Raw genomic sequence first — 16,290 nt, 5'->3', positions numbered from 1 at the left:
AAAAAAAAAAAAAAAAAACCTATTTCCCCAAATATGTCAGCTCATAATTTCTTTTCTGAGCCCACATCTTCACGCACTAAAAGGGCAATACCATCTACCACAAAGGGTTCTTAAAACGATTAAACAAAATGGCATGGATGAAATTTATCTGCTATATTTCAAAGCTTGCAAAAGATAGTCTCTTATTTCCAACCTATCTCATAATAAAAAAAAAATCTTTTATTAAACAGCAGTACCACTCCACAGATGCCTTTTATAAAAATCTGTCTGCATTCATTCCTGATATCTACAGAGAAAATTAAAAACACTGGAGGTTGTATTTTCAATCTTCATTTAGCAATACCATTTCAAACACCACCTCAAATTTTAATTTTTCAACTGCCTACAAGGCTATAGTTACAGCATTTTGCTCATAAGAAACCCCATTATAATAGGAAAACATCTAGTAAGCTTAATATTTAATATGGTAATCTTTCAAGCTTAAAAAATTTTGTTTATTGTGTATGTATCTGGTGTATGTGCCAGAGGAAGCATGTGGAAGTCGGGGGTAACTAACTAGAGTCAGTTCTTTCTCCTTTCACTATTGGGTCCCAGAGATTGAATTCGGGCTCTTGGACTTAGAAGTGGCCATCTCTCAGGCCTTATAGCCTCAAGTTTGTAATCCTCTTTCCCTCAGCCTCATAAGTACCTGGAATTATAGATGTGTGACATCACACCTGAACTTAACATTTTTCTGTGGTCCAGAAAATATCTCTGTAAATGAGAAGGTTCCTGAGAACTGATGATGGAAGTGATCTGGGTCACAATATTGAAATATGGACTAAGACATTGAACCTAGGCATTTTTTTGGTAGTGAACAATCTCAAAAAAATACAGTCAATTTTATGAGTCATGGATTCAAACCTAGGTAAACCTTGGGTTTGAATCTCTGTGTTCCATTTTTTTGGACTCAATCAACTATTGATAAAAATAAAAAATCATGTTTACAGAGTAAGAAGACTTTTCCTTGTCATCATTCCCTAAACAATACATGTAACAACTATTTACATAACATTTATACTGTACTCACGTCAAGGCTATATACAGCTACACTGAGTCAGACTTTTGTAGGTTTTGTTACATAAGGTAGGGGGTCTGGAACTAATCCCCTGCAGATAATTAAGTATGACTGTACACTATTAATGTTCTGTGAAAATCACTGGGAAGAACCATAAACCAACTTTACCTGTAGCAGGCAACCTTTTCCCAGTTGGTAAAAATGTGACCACAAAAATTTCACTAAATATTCAAGACCATACAAACATGAAGCTAGTCATGTTGTACATTAACTTTTAGGACTTGGGCTAACTTTTCTCCCTTCATAATTAATCTTACCCAAATCACTATATTTACATGGTCTACAGTTAAATCTAAGGCACCCAGCTGCTAAATTTTTGTTTTGTTTTTCGAGACAGGGTTTCTCTGTATAGCCCTGGCTGTCCCGGAAGTCACTTTGTAGACCAGGCTGGCCTCGAACTCAGAAATCCGCCTGCCTCTGCCTCCCAAGTGCTGGGATTAAAGGTGTGCACCACCACTGCCTGGCCCAACTGCTAAAATTTATTTTACAGATGCTTATATGTTTATGAGCAAGAATGCTACAGTTTGATAATATATCCCCCAAAGCCGGTGTTGGAATGCTGGAAACTTTATCAAAGTACAAGCATTAGGTGAAGTCTAATGGGAACTATTTAGGTCACGAGGTAGCCAACTTAAGATTTGATTAATGTTAGTTAAGAGAACTTATGACTGCAAGTTTGATATCTCTCCACAATCATACTCTTGCCTTCTTCCATGAAGTTCACCTTCGCTAGATGGTGGCATCTTAAAAATCACTAGCCTCTAGAACTGTAAGAAATCTTTTAAAAGTGTGGCATTCCATTATATCAACATAGACTGAAGACAAATGCCATTTAGCACTAATATTGTACATTATATTCACATATTTATGTATTTTTTTTCAAGACAGAGTTTCTCTGTGTATTCCTGGCTATCCTGGAACTAGCTCTGTAGACCAGGCTGGCTTCTGCCTTTTGAGGGATTAAAACTTTGTGTCACCATCTTTATTTCTTAGGTTATTTCTGTTGTTTTTTTTTTAATTTTTAATATTTTTTATTACGTATTTTCCTCAATTACATTTCCAATGCTATCCCAAAAGTCCCCCATACCCCCCCCCACTTCCCTGCCCACCCATTCCCATTCTTTTGGCCCTGGCATTCCCCTGTATTGGGGCACATAAAGTTTGCAAGTCCAATGGGCCTCATTTCTGTTGTTTTAAGACATGGATGGTTTCACCACTTAGCCCTTGTTAACCTGGTACTATGTAGAAGAGAATAGCCTCAAACTTGTAAACATTCAGTCTTTGCCTCCAAAGTGCTAGGATTATATATTAAAATGTCCACCTTCTACGTAGCTACTTAAATAAATTGGAATTGTGATGTTATGAACAAATGTCCATGGTATATTTTAAAACATGTTGTAAAATGGTATGCTCCAATTTTAGTATCAACAAGCCAATCTATACAAGCTAAAATAATTTAAGAGAGTAAATTACTGTGACTGACTCATGATCCATTCACTTCCTTTCCCAGGAATGGGGGTGATAGTAGAAGGAAGGTGGTACCTGAATGTATTTGCTTGGAAGAAGCTAATTTTTACCTTAAGCTATCCCTGGTTAAGGATTACTGACAGTAAATCTGCCCATATCTAGGAGGCATAGCACCCTGAAGAATGCCATAAAACTTATATAATTCCCTAGGGTATGTGGATATATTCATAACCTTCAGTGTGACCCAGTGAATCTCACTAAAGATACATATTTGAAACAAGGTCTGAAAAATCTTTCACTTACCAGACACTTCTTTGTTTCATCTGGGTTTCTAAATTAACTTATCTGTGAAATAATTACTCAGTCTTTATACTGTATTACACTGCTAATTCATGGGAGTCTGATTTGTAGCTCAATATTGTTAAATTTTATTGAAAATAACTGAGAAAGACATACACTGACTTGGAGTTTGCTACATGTATCTACATTATAGTTTTAACTTTTGCAAAAATGAAAAAGTCTGTATTTATGCTGGTTATCTTGAAACTAAGCCTGATTTCAGCACCAGTATATAGCTTTTCTGCTTAAAAATGTGTTCAAAAGAACTGTAAAATCAGAAAGTTTAGAAAGAATGTGAATATAGTGTTTTGCAATTATTTTGAATTGTTTAAAAATATGTAGTTTAGCTACAGTAAGGTAGAAGGGTTAAATTATGTAGTTTTCACAACTTCCCTTGATTTCAAATTAGTGCACACAAACCGACCACAACGATACTGACTCTTCTTGGGACAGGATATGTTCAGGTTAGCCTCAAACTCCTGATGTGATCCTATTCATCTGCTTCCTGCTTCAAAAGTTTTACTTGTCCTATTTTGAAGGTGACAATGGAACTGGTACTTTCTTTTTTTTTTTTTTGGAGTTTTCTAACACAGCCTAACACACACACACACACACAGACACACACACACACTTCCAATCACTGTCTTATCTACAAGCATAACTGGAAATCAAAAGTCTTTCTGTAACTAGTGAGGTCCTTTTTTTTTTTTCTAAGACAGGGTCTCACAGTGCAGCCCAGGCCAGCCTTGAACTCCTGAGCCTCATGCCTCAGTCTTTAAACACTGAAATTATAGGCATGTGTGACATGTCCACTCTAACTTTTTGGGGGGATGGGGGAGCAGTCTATGTAGACCAAGCTGGCCTAAAACTCAGAGATCTGTTTGCCTCTGTCTCTCAAGTACTGGGGTTACAGGTATGAGCCACCATACCTGGCTCCACCCAACCTTTTGTAAGCATTGAAAATAAAACATACAGAGTCCTAAACCAGTTAGGGTGGCACATACCTATAATCCCAACACTTGCAAGGTAGGAGGAGAGTTGGGAAGACATTCCAAAAGTCCCATAACAGTGACTAGGTAACTTTTTAAACTGCTGTGTTTTTTCATTTTTTGAATATTGCCAAATGTTCAAATGACCATTATAAGTCCAAACTTCCATGTTCTATTACTGTCCCAGCACACAGCCACACCACAGAAGGAATACCAGACTACCCAGAAATCAGTCCAAAACTATAAATCTAATCTACACAGCCCTTCAGAAGTTTGGTCATTGTAAGGTTCCTAAACTTGACAATACTGATGTTCTTAGTAGGATAATCATATGTTGTGTGTAAGAGGGCTGTCTTTAGAGTGTTGCAGCATCTCTGTCCTATACCAAATAGATTACCTAAAGCATTTGCTTACTACGTTCCTTTGTCCAGTGGCTACAAGCAAAAATGTCTCTGGACGTTCCAAATGAACGGAAGATGGGAAGCCTGGGTCAGACACATCCTTGGTTGAGAAGCACTGGGCTAGTCCAATTACCCCACATTCAGTAGATGACACAACCCAAGACCAAGTGTGGGACTTTCCCAGGGTCATCAAGACTCCCATCTCACTAGTCTCATTTTCACTAACTGTAAGTGGTACAGCAGTTATTATTATATGGACTATCACTTTTTCTTTTGCACATATTAGAATCACTGGGGAAAAAAAAAAAAAGTGATGTGGAAACTGGCAGAAAGGTTGGTTTTGTTTTTTCCATGAAGAGTTGATTGTGATCTGACCATAGAACTAAAAAGAACTGCATGTTGACGCCTAAAAACTATTCAGGCATACTTGGTGACAGACAGAAATTTTAACACACACACAAATTCAGATAAAAATTTTTCTCAGAATATTCTCGGTTGAAGATACTTATTTGATTGTAATAAATTTTATAACATTCTTACTACATGGAAGTGTTCATAAAAATGTTTTAAGGATACTATTTTACTCCTGTGCTACTTCTCCAAACTGTGAAAGGACATAAAATACAGATATCATGAAAAAAGTTACTTTTGGTGTTATATTTACAGGTATTATATATAGAAAAGGAATCTAAATTATCCTGTGATAGTCTGGCTTCCATTATCTTTCACACTGGAGACAAGGAGCGATATAAGGCAAAAGTACTAAAAATAGCTTTTCTGTTTCTTGGTGTTTTACTGAACTCTTCTGCAGTGGGGAATCAAATGCCAGGATATAGAATTATTTCCAAAACTGCTTTAAAGATTTATCTCACAGGTGCAGGTTGTCTCAGGTGTGTAGTACCTATAAGAACACACACACACACATCTACTGGGGTAGTCTACAGCTTTTGTGTTTTGGTAAATGTGTTGGTGAGAATGTGAAAACTCTCCAAACCCCCATCCATAAAAAGCGACTTAAATCACAATTTAACAGGGTCCCCAGTGTCAAGTGCCTGGGACACCCCAGCCCCACTTTAAGGAAAAGCTCTGGCTGTCAGGTTTACTGTTTATTTTAGCCCTCAACAGATGACAAGCCTCCGTGTTTGTGATGCTGGGGTCTAAGGAGTTCTACCCACAGTAGAGCTCACTCTTAAAAAGCTAACAATTCTGCCCGGTCTCAGGCCATTTTTTTTTGTTTTGTTTTTTCACTCTATAGCTCCTGCTGGCTAGGAATTCTCATGTAGACCAGGATGGCCTCTGCCCCTCCATTGCTGGGGATTTAAGGCGCTCAGCACCACGCCCAACAAAGACTCCCCTCATTTTAAGCTTATTTCCCACAGCTCAGCGGTCTTTCAGAGACTATAGATGCAATTCTTTGAAATGTAACTGGGATGAAGGAGGCGCCTAACTTCCTAGTTCTCAGCCGGCAGAAGCAATGGCTAACCCTTGGGGAGTTTTCACCTCTCCTGTCTACTTCAGGCTTTCTCTCCTTACACTTTTTTTTTTTTAAAGGCCAAAGTCACTCGGAGCAATCCAGAACACAGCTCAGTTCTGCTTCTAGTCAGTAGGGTTGGGTTAAAATCTTGCTTCTCGCCACTCTCACACTGGTCAAGAAATGCTAAAACTCGGGGTACTACGGTCAAGAGACGTCTGGACATTTTTTCCTAACTCGTCTTCCTGGCAACCCAGATGCCTAGAAAAGCTTCGGGGTGATCCGTCCCCTCCACCGCACCTCTCCTCTTCCTTGAGGAAACCTGGAAGCTCCCACGCTCCTGTCCAGAGCTCCCTAATTCCCCACTCCTGCCTGTCGCTAAGTGGCCTGCTGGGAAGTCTCCTGTCCACGCTCCGGCACCAAACCGAGGCCGCTCTCTCCCGGGGTCGCTGGAGGACGGGGCTTCTTCACTGAACCCCCACTGCCCTCGCCCGCCTCTTCTCCTGGCCCCCTCGGACCTCGGCTTCCTCGCCAGGCGGTGAGGTCCCTCGGCCATGGCGCCGCGGGTGCTGAGGGGTCCTGAGGAGAGAGTCAGGCGCTCCGAGGGGGGCCGCCGGCCGCGCCCGGCTCTAGTCGGCCATTTCGCAGGCGCGGCGGGGCGGGGCCGGGGCGCTCGGCCTTCACCAGGCCGCGGGAGTTGAGGGCTGGAGCTCGGGCCGCCCCCGCCGCCGGGCGGGAACTCACCTTCTCTGAGGCAGGGGCGGGCGTCTACAACTACTGTCCCCCTCCCCGCCAACAACGCCGGCCGGGGGTCAGAGGCTGCGGTGGAGGTGGCGGAGAGGCAGAGACACCGCTGCCGCCGCCGCCGCCTCCGCCGCAGAGCAGGCGGGGTGGGAGGGGGGGAGGAGGCGGAGACCTGACTTCCTGAGGGGAAGTCGCCGCCACCACCCGCGGCTGACTGGACGGCGCCAGCGCCATGGCGGCCGGGGCGCGCAGACGCGCGTGCGCAGCAGGGCGGCGGGGGCCCTCGGGAAAGTTTCTAGCCCCGCCCTTTCTGTGTGCTCCGCCCCTTACCGCCATTTCGGACTAACCGGCTCTGTCCGTGTGGGTAGGAGCTTGGGTGTCGGTCCTTCTTGCCATTGGAGGAAAGAAACCTAGTGACGAGGTTCAGCCCGGAAGCCAAAGTGAGTCTGGAAATGTATGGATCCACCGGCCAAAATATCTAAGAAACGCACAGATATCTGCCTTTCCTCTTTCTTGTGCTCTTATATTAATACCAAATATTAAACACCATCCCTGCTCATGGTTCGTTGCTAGCATAGTCCATAAATTCCCTTTCAGATTATACACGTTCGTGCACAGTATTCCTCAAAGCACACACACGGTATGCTCATCACACACGCTCCTATTACATAGATACAACATCACACAGGTACTACTAAAGTATATTTTAGTTTTCTTTACATGGTCATTATTTTGTGTGGAGCGGAGTGAGGGCGGGGCTCCTTTTACCTTATGCACCCCAGAAGTCGAACTCAGCTTCTGGGGCTTGGCAGCACACTGACCCATGTGTAATACGGTCTCACTTTAGCTCTGGCTGGTCCCAAGCATAGATTGAAGTAATCACTTAAAAACCTCAGGTGGACTGAGAAGCCCAGAGTTGACTGTTGACTGCTGACTGCTGAAGCTTCTGATAAGGAGATCCACATACCAGACCCGCTAGCCTCTCCCACTTCCTGACTGCAGGAGAACTGACCTGCAAAAGGAATCTTCCACCCCAAAGCTCCCTCCCGCCCCCCTTCAGTCCTACAAAACCCAACCCCTTGCCCCACCCCACCCCCCACGTGCCACTTGGGCATAGTCTCACTTCCCTGAGAGACTGCAGCCCTTCAGTTCTGATTAAAGATCAGTTCTGTTTCAGGAGATGTCTGTCTTCCCTTCATTTCCACTTGCCTCCACCAATCCCTTTCTATCATCTCTCAATCTCTCAAGTGCTGAAATTTGACTAGAAGACTGTGCTTTACTCCCAGGCTGGCCTGGAAAACAGGATCTTTCTACCTCAGACTCCCAAGTGCTGGAATTAGAAGCCCCTTCACCCACTGGACCATGTTAAAGGCCCTGCTTCCGGTTAGTACTACACTACTGTGTAACTCAACAGGCTGCACTTGCTTCCTTTGCCAAGCATTGCCACTCCCGGACTGCCTAATAAACTCCATCCGTAAAAGGCTTCACACAGAGACAAGCAGTCCATTAATGATTCCATGCTTATTAATAACACAGGGACAAGAGAGAACCTGAGGTTTTGGTCTGTGCTGTAATTAGACAACATATAATGGGCTATTATTGTGAGTGACTTTCTCTCTTCCCTCTACCCTTTAAAAATATTTATTAATTTTATTTTTAAAATATTCTGTATTACATAAAAACTTGCAAAGAAATAGAAACGTGGTGTTCCTAAAGATCTACTCGTAATCATGTGTGTAGTGTGTTTTCTTTTTTCTTTTATTCTTTTCTTTCGTTTTGGTTTTTTTTTTTTTTTTTTTTTTTTTTTTTTTTTTTTTTTTTTTTTTTTTTGGTTTTTCGAGACAGGGTTTCTCTGTAGCCCTGGCTGTCAGAACTCACTTTGTAGACCAGGCTGGCTTCAGAAATCCGCCTGCCTCTGCCTCCCAAGTGCTGGGATTAAAGGCGTGCGCCAGCCACCGCCCCGGCGTGTAGTGTGTTTCTGTGTGGAGACGGTATGCGCCCATGTGTGTGTGTGTCCCAGGAGGTCAGATGCATCAGATTCCCTGGAGACACGTCTGGTTATAAGTGGTCTGATGTGGGTGTTGGGAACCTGACTCAGGTCCTTTGCAAAAGCAGTACAGAGCTCTTAACCTCTGAGCCATCTGGGTAGCCCTTCACCTTTATTTTCAATGCCATTCCCCTTGTTTATTTAGCACCCCCTTAATTCAGTTTCTAAAAGTTCTCATTGGTCTCTCAAATTGCTTATGGCACAAATGAATGAGCCTAGGAGTGTACGAGTTCTTCCTGGCCTGTTTAATATTGCCAAGCACGCTGACCATCCTATTATTAGACTCAGCAGGGGCTGGCAGGCATTTTCTGTAAAAGGTCATCAGTGAGCACTTTTGGCCCTGCTGGTTCCATGTTTTCTAAGGAACATAAGCTACAAATACATCTGTAGGAAAGACGTGAGCAAGTGAGTGTGCTTGCTTTCTGATAGTTATATTTAGAGTAACAGAAATTTGAATTTTGTCTAGGTATTTTGCTACAAAATTCATTTGCCTCCCCCCACCCCTCCCCCAAACCATTAGAGACAGTAAAAACTATTTTTACTTCACAGCTGTAAAGGGCCCTGGAAATCTTATGCCCTAAATGAGCTTTGGCACCAAGTAGAAAGGAAGTTGAAGGGTTGTGCCTTTTACTAACCTATAGGAGGTGAAGCACTTGCAGCTCTCTGGATTTGCCACTAGATGGTGATCTTTCCGAGAGAGTGTGTGTAGCTCAGCCAGTGGGTCTTTGACAGAGGGAACTTTGGAGGTTTTGCAGGGTGTGGTAGCATCCTTCTATTCGGCCAGGCACACCAAAAACTTATCACAAACTGTACTGGTAACATTTTGCCTTTACTTCTGGACTTTTATACCTATCCATACATATCCCCTAAATTGTGACATATATAACTGAGGAAACACAATTAATCACTCTCCCCAGGCCTCTGAGGTGATCAGTTGGAACAACAATGTATATGCACAATGGGTACAGCTAAAGTTCTAAGTGCTACAGCAAGCATCTGGAAACACATTCTACCGGAAATTCAGGTCAGCAAGATGAACTCCTTCTTCCATTAGGAGGCTGTTTACACAGGAGTGGGAGTTACTGGCAATCCCAGCAACCTGGGAGGTTAATGCAGGACAATGACAGTTTTTAAAGGAGGAGCAGCAGCAGCAGCAGGAGCAGCAGGAGCAGCAGCAGCTGCAGGAATCTGAAGCAAACCTAGGCTTTGTGATGATCTACCAATATCTCAAAAAAAAAAAAAAAAAGCCCTATTTTTCCACTACCTTTGAGAATATAGTCCCAGCTGGTCCCTTCCAATCACCAGCCCTGCTAATGCCAGTACTCACGCTCTCAGTGATGCTGCTGTATGTCCTAGGGAGCAATGGACAACCTTAGACAATAAAGACTCTCTGCTCATCTCCAATACCCAGAGGGACAAGCAGGTAGGTGAAAAAATTATTTAATGTCACCTGAGTGACATTAAACCTGGTTCCTTAATATTTATTTTTATTAATTTAATATTACATTTATAATTATGTCTCTGCATAGACATGTATACATGAGTCCAGGAGCTGTCAGAAGCCAGAGGTGAAGGGTCCACCAAGAACTAGAGCTAGAGTCGGTTGTGACCTTGTAGCATAGACACTGAGAACCTAACTGGGGTCCTCTGTAAGAGCAGTATAGCCCTCGCAGCCTCTGAGCCATCTCTCCAGCCCCTAGAACTCTTATGTTATCATAGAGAAGATTTTAAAACACTTTAATATATTCTGGAGTCTTTTTAATGAATGTGTCTTCTTGTTGATTAAAGGAACAATTATATCCCTTTTGTTCAGCACTCCAAGAAGAAATGCTTACTGCATTATAAAGTCACGTTAGAGGCTTCAGTTCCCCTTTAGAGATTTGTGTACCCAGATTTGTCAACCCCAGTTTTAGCTTTCACTGTCATAGTGAATAGGTTTGGAAGTGCAAAGATCTGACCACCTCTGCCTCCTTCTGTAGTTATTCTACCCAAACATATGGAAATGAGCCTTACATACTTCATCTGCAACACACATATATTAATTTATTATACATTAACTTTCAGTGTCTTCTATATTGAAGTAAGCTAATAGCTTGTTTTTAGCTGTGGGCTAGTAAATGACATTCTTCCTGAATTTCATTTCAGGTTTGTTTGCCTGTTTTGTTTTGAGACAGGATCTCACTGTGTAGTCCTGGTTGGTCTGGAATTCTCTATGAGAAATGGTTAGTTATATTTACTGTAATAAGAGGCAAAGGTAATATTTTATGTTAGATTCCTATTAGTGAGGTAACAAATTATTACAAACCTAGTGACTTAAAATAATGTACATTTACAATCACCTTACAGTTCTGGTGACCAAAAGCAGATATAGCGTTCACCTTGTCAGTAAGACCAAGCTCCCTCTGGAGGCTCTGGAGTGGGGATCTCTTTCTTTGCTTATTCTAATTTTCACATGTCTCCTGGATATTTGGGCTCCTGATCCCAACCCCTCAACTTCGAAATCAGCAAGGAAGGCCTTTGCAGTGTGTCTCAGACTCTGATCCTCTTGCCTTTCTGTCCCTGCTTTCCTCCTATGGAGATTGCTATGATTACATTGGTCCCATCAGGATTACACAGGATAATACAGGATAATCCTCTCACTGAAAGATCTTGAATTTAGCCATATTTGCAGAGTCCTCCTGCCATGTGTCTCGGTCCATTTTTGGATTCCCCAACAAAATATCACAGATTAATTTATAAGGAATATGCTTTTTTGACTCATGATTCAGATAGCTGGGAAGTCCATGGTCAGGTGGTTGAATGTGTCGAAGTCCTCTTGTTGGTGGGACTTTCTGCAGAGGTCCAAGATGGAGCAGGACATTGCTCTGAGGGACGAAACATCCCCACTCGCATCCTTTTTCCTCTTAAAGCCACAGTACTGTCAGATGAAGGTCTCCCCTACGGCCTCATTTCACTTTAACTACTTTTCCCAGAACCTTCAAATACCACAACTGGATTATGTTTCTATCCTCTACATGCTTCATGATAGAAAGTCTATTTCTACATGAATTTTGGTAGACTCTATAGATAACATTTGTAAGGTGGCATTTATATTTTAACTTGGACATCTTCTAAGGGCTACCTGTCTTCCACCTGACTTCCTACTTCGTAACTATACTGTGATGAGATGAATATCCACAGACACAGCTAAAGCTCAGAGCCTGAGTCTTTGACTTACCTCTCTGCCTCAGGTCAGGTAGATTTCCTTTTTGACCATGGCTTGGGCTGAACATGTGCTAGTACAGCATCTAGAGTAGGTTTGAGTCCTTGCCTATCTGAGCACTGCCCTCAGAGCTGTTGTTGCAAAGGCTGTGGGTTACTGAGCATTGTCGACACAGAGCACTTAATGGATTGAAAACTCAGACTGGGTTGAAAAACTCATACTTTTTTTTTTTCACTCTCTTGGTGTCTTAGCTTGGGTTTCCATTGCTGTGAAGAGACACCATGACCATGGCAACTCTTATAAAGAACAACCTTTAATTGACTCTAGCTTATAGGTTCTGAGGTTCAGTCCATTATCATTATAGACAGAAGCATGGCAGTGTTCAGGCAGACCTGGTGTTGGAGGAACTGCGAGTTCTACATCTTGTTCCAAAGGCAAACAGGAGAAGACTGACTCCCAAATGGCTAGGAGAAGGGTCTCAAAGCCTACACCCAAAGTGGTACACTTCGTCCAACAAGGCCACTCCCTGGGCCAAACATACTCAAACCACTACACTTGGCATCAGTGATATTTATTTATTTATTTATTTATTTATTTATTTATTTATTTATTTAATTTTTTCTGAGACAGGGTTTCTCTGTGCAGCGCTGGCTGTCCTGGAACTTAATCTGTGGACCAAACTGGGTTTGAACTCAGAAATCCACCTGCCTCTGCCTCCCAAGTGCTGGGATTAAAGGCATGTGCCATCATTGCCTGGCTTTATTGCTTTTCTTGTTCTTCCTCCTCCTCCTCTTCCTCCTCTTCATCTTATCCTCCTTCTCCTACTTTGAGATAGGCTATTTAGCCCATGACATGAAACTCACAATCCACCTGCCCTAGCCTCTACAGTAGCTGGTGTGAAGACTTGAATGAGAATGCCCCCGTAGGCTCATGCTTGAATGCTTAGCTCCCAGTTGGTAGACTGTTTGGGAAGGATTAGAAGGTGTGGCCTTGCTGGAGGAGGTGTGTCACTGGTGGTGGGCTTTTGAGGTTTCAAAAACCTCCACCAGGCCCCAGTCTCTGTCCTTCTGCCTCCATCTTGCAGATAAGATGTAAGCTCTCAATGACTGCTCCAGCACCATGCCTGCCTGCTACAGTGCTTCCCACCACGATGATCCTGAGCTAACCACCTGAAACTGTTAGCAAGGCTTCAAATTAAATTCTCTCTTTTTAAAGTTACCTTGGTCATGGCGCTTCTTCACAGCAATAGAATAGTAAGTACGACAGCTGGGAGGGTGTGGTGCTTTGAGTTTTGTTCATTAGGATACATCTGAAATAGCTGAGATTCTCTAGCTCTGATATTCTAAGAATTAAGACATGCTGTCTGACAAGGGCGTTGGATGGCTTAAAGGGCATTTGAGACATGCGGTTTGGATGAAGACACAGAACTTCTGGTATATTCTGAAGACTTAGAGGGGATATGACGGAGTAAATAAAATAAAGCAAATCACTGAAATGCCAAGACCTGTGCTGTCCTTGCGCAGGACACCCAATTTCTCACCCACCACACCAGTGAGGCAGAGATTATCACCCTTGTTTCATAGATTCCATCTGTAGGTGGTAGCAGCAGACTCACAGTGACACACTTCCTCCAGCAAGGCCACACCTCCTATAGTGCCACTCCCTCGGCCAAGCATGTTCAAACCTCCATGCCAGCATCAAGCTAGGATGCTTGATCAACAAAGCACTGTCACCTGCTGACAGATATAGAACACCACCACCAAGGTGTCTCTTTGCCCATTGACAGGGGGTGACTGGGTAATTTATAGTGAACAAAAATGTACCGACTCCTGATTCTGAAGACCTTGCTGAATCACAGAATGGCAAAAGGTCCCCAGTGGATATGTGGTGGGGGAGAGGCCAAACTCATAGGACTCCATTCTCTTGATAATGGATTCATTCATTTGTGAGGGCGCAGATCTAATGAACTAATCATTCTAAGATGTGCTGACTCTCCTGAATGCAGCACTGATTATTGTTAGGTCTTAAACCCAGGACAAATCTCATTCAGCACCTCTAGCTCCTTCTAGCACTTTTATCCTTCCCCCATCCTAAGTCTCTCTCTCCCAGGGCTGGGCTTCCAAATCCCTTCCCCCAGCCAGATCCCTATATAATGCAGGCATTTGGGCTATGAAGATCTCTTGGCCTCTGGGCTCAGGCCACCTCTCTTGCTCTCTTATGCCTCCCCCTCTCTTTTTTCATAGTTCAGTTTAGTCTTCAGGTCACCATCAGCCTGGACTCCGCTCTGCAGGCTTTCTCCGTTTTACCTGGAATAAAATCTCCTCCACAATTTGAGAGTAGTCACGTGTACCTCCTTTTATTTCTTCTCTTTTTTTTCCCCAATCATTTATGTTTTCTGACACTTGAACTGTGAGGGTCACACTCAAACTATATCAATCCAGAATTTAAACATAACCAGAAATTAAAAAATACTACACAGAAGCTAAGCCACAGAGCAGAATCTGCAAGGGCCCTTCTCTCAACCTTAGTGAGATAGGCCAGTTGGCCAAGGAGTGGTGCTAAATTCACCGGGATTTTAGAACCATGCCTCTAATGTCACTCCTCCTGGGTGAGAGGAGGGACAGAGCAAGTTGATACTTTCCTGGCCGCAGACACATGCTTGAGGGAGTTTGGTAGAAAGGTCTCGGGGATGGGTGCTGTTCTTTTCAATCCTGCCTTCTCTGTAACCAGCTGTCTTGTATCATCAGTGATGCTGAGAACTCTGACTTCCATTCCATGGGGTGGGCTGCTGTGAGAGACACAGCTGACACAGGAGAGAAACGATGTCCCTTGAGTCCTAAGAGTTCTGCTACATATATGGCAAAAGGCTCATTTTAGCTTCTGCTATTTATTTCTTGCCACGGGGAGACACTAGGCTGGGGGTGGGGCAAGGGGCCCACCTCACTTGAGAAAGTCTGTATCTGACAGCTGAAGGGTCCCAGGGCAGCCATTATTACTTTGCCTCTTTTCTCTGTCCACTCCAGTTGTCTCCTTTTGATTGTCAGAGGCACCTGGAGGATAAAAATAGCCTACTGACCAAGTGCTCTTGATTTCATCTCAAGCTGAATATGACTGCAGTTCAGAACACAGCACATGCTGGGAGTATCTTTAAATGGGTTTTCAAACCCTGTCTGTCAGGCTCCATGTCAGGACCACACTAGCTTGTGGTCATTTTCTGTCTTGGCGTCTTTTCTGGGTGATGAACGAGACCTTTGTAAGGCCACTGTGTTCACTGGCCTTTTCCCTCCTGACACAGTGGTGGAGGGGGAGGTGAGGGCCCAGTTCTGGAGAGGAGCTGGGAAGGGGAGGTGGCCAGTCCATTTATAGTCCTGCTCTTTGGGACGATGAAGGAGCTAAATAGCAGCAAGGACAAGAGGCTTGGCTCAGTGTGAGCAAGCCACCTCGAAGGCCTGACAGACTCTGAGATGACAATAGGCAGCATGGAGAACGTGGAGGTCTTCACTTCCGAGGGCAAAGGCAGAGGTCTGAAGGCTACGAAGGAGTTCTGGGCTGCGGATGTCATCTTTGCGGAGAGAGCTTATTCTGCAGTGGTTTTTGACAGGTATGGCAAGCAGGGAGCCAAGCTCTTAAGTTCTGGCTCCCCAAACTGTCAGGGAAAGAAGTGAAGTTCATGGGTTCTTCAATGTTTAATATAAAACTTATTACATTTATTTATGTGTGTGTATGTTTATGTGCGTGTGCGTTGCAAAACACTCACGTGCCTTGGTGTGGAACTTAACTCTTGCCCCAGTGCATGTGGAGAGGCCAGAGGATAGCTTTCAGGAGTCAGTTCTCTCCTTCCACCCTGCAGGTTCTGGGGACTGAACTCAGGTAGTCAGCCCTGTTGGATAGATAGCACCTTTGCCAACGGAGCCATCTTGCTGGCCCTTCAAATTACACTTCTGATAGTAATGTGCTGGCATCTCTTTTCTGCAAGGAGTCATTGTCTCTATCTATGATCCCTATCAGAGTCCAAAGCTGAGCGGGGCCTTTAGACACTTTTTCTAATCACAGAGAACTTGGCTAAGAGACCATGCTGGCTGTGGATGGGTGGGTATGGTGCAGCAGGAAATATTTTCTTACAAAAAGCCCCCTCGTTTTAGTTCCCTCATATATACAAATGAGACCAAAAGTCTGAAGAACCCAATAGAATATAAAGCATGTGTGATAATATAAGAAGTTAGGTTTAACTATAAGTAATACACGAATCCATTTACCCTAATATCCAAATACTAGAGTCTTGCCCAATGTCTACCTTAGGGGTAACTTGTGCTTTCTTTTAAATAAAAATTTCCCAGAACATTCTCGTATTACTTCATATATTGATTTGCCCTAGTCAAGCTGGATAGCCACAGTTTGTCTTTGTTGGTTTTATAGAAATGATACCAGCCGGGCGTGGTGGCGCACGCCTTTAATCCCAGCACTCGGGAGGCAGAGGCAGGTGGATTTCTGAGTTCCAGGCCAGCCTGGTCTA

The 16,290-nt window shown here is 43.5% G+C and overlaps 2 protein-coding genes across 5 annotated transcripts in view; one reads left to right on the top strand and one right to left on the bottom strand.

The window, feature by feature from the left end:
* Krcc1 (lysine rich coiled-coil 1) overlaps positions 1–7,510 on the bottom strand; it is a 14,737-nt gene extending 7,227 nt beyond the window's left edge. The window contains exon 1 of one of the 3 annotated variants that reach the window (XM_029478657.1): positions 7,297–7,510. The gene's annotated coding sequence lies outside the window, so the exon portion shown is untranslated. Of the gene's footprint in view, positions 1–6,302; positions 6,498–6,528; positions 6,733–7,296 lie in introns of those variants that run through there. The other 2 variants (XM_021164980.2, XM_029478656.1) reach the window with 2 other exon arrangements.
* Positions 7,511–15,169: 7,659 nt separating this feature from the next.
* Smyd1 (SET and MYND domain containing 1) overlaps positions 15,170–16,290 on the top strand; it is a 51,737-nt gene continuing 50,616 nt past the window's right edge. For both annotated transcript variants that reach the window (XM_021164681.2, XM_021164680.2), the window contains exon 1: positions 15,170–15,378. In XM_021164681.2, the coding sequence (XP_021020340.1) occupies positions 15,242–15,378 (137 nt within the window). In that variant the 5' untranslated portion in view covers positions 15,170–15,241. The remainder of the gene's footprint in view (positions 15,379–16,290) is intronic.

This window comes from Mus caroli, chromosome 6, assembly GCF_900094665.2.
Source record: "Mus caroli chromosome 6, CAROLI_EIJ_v1.1, whole genome shotgun sequence".
NCBI lineage: Eukaryota > Metazoa > Chordata > Mammalia > Rodentia > Muridae > Mus > Mus caroli.
Note: the sequence above shows the minus strand (reverse complement) of the source record. Positions and strands in the feature narration are given on the sequence as shown.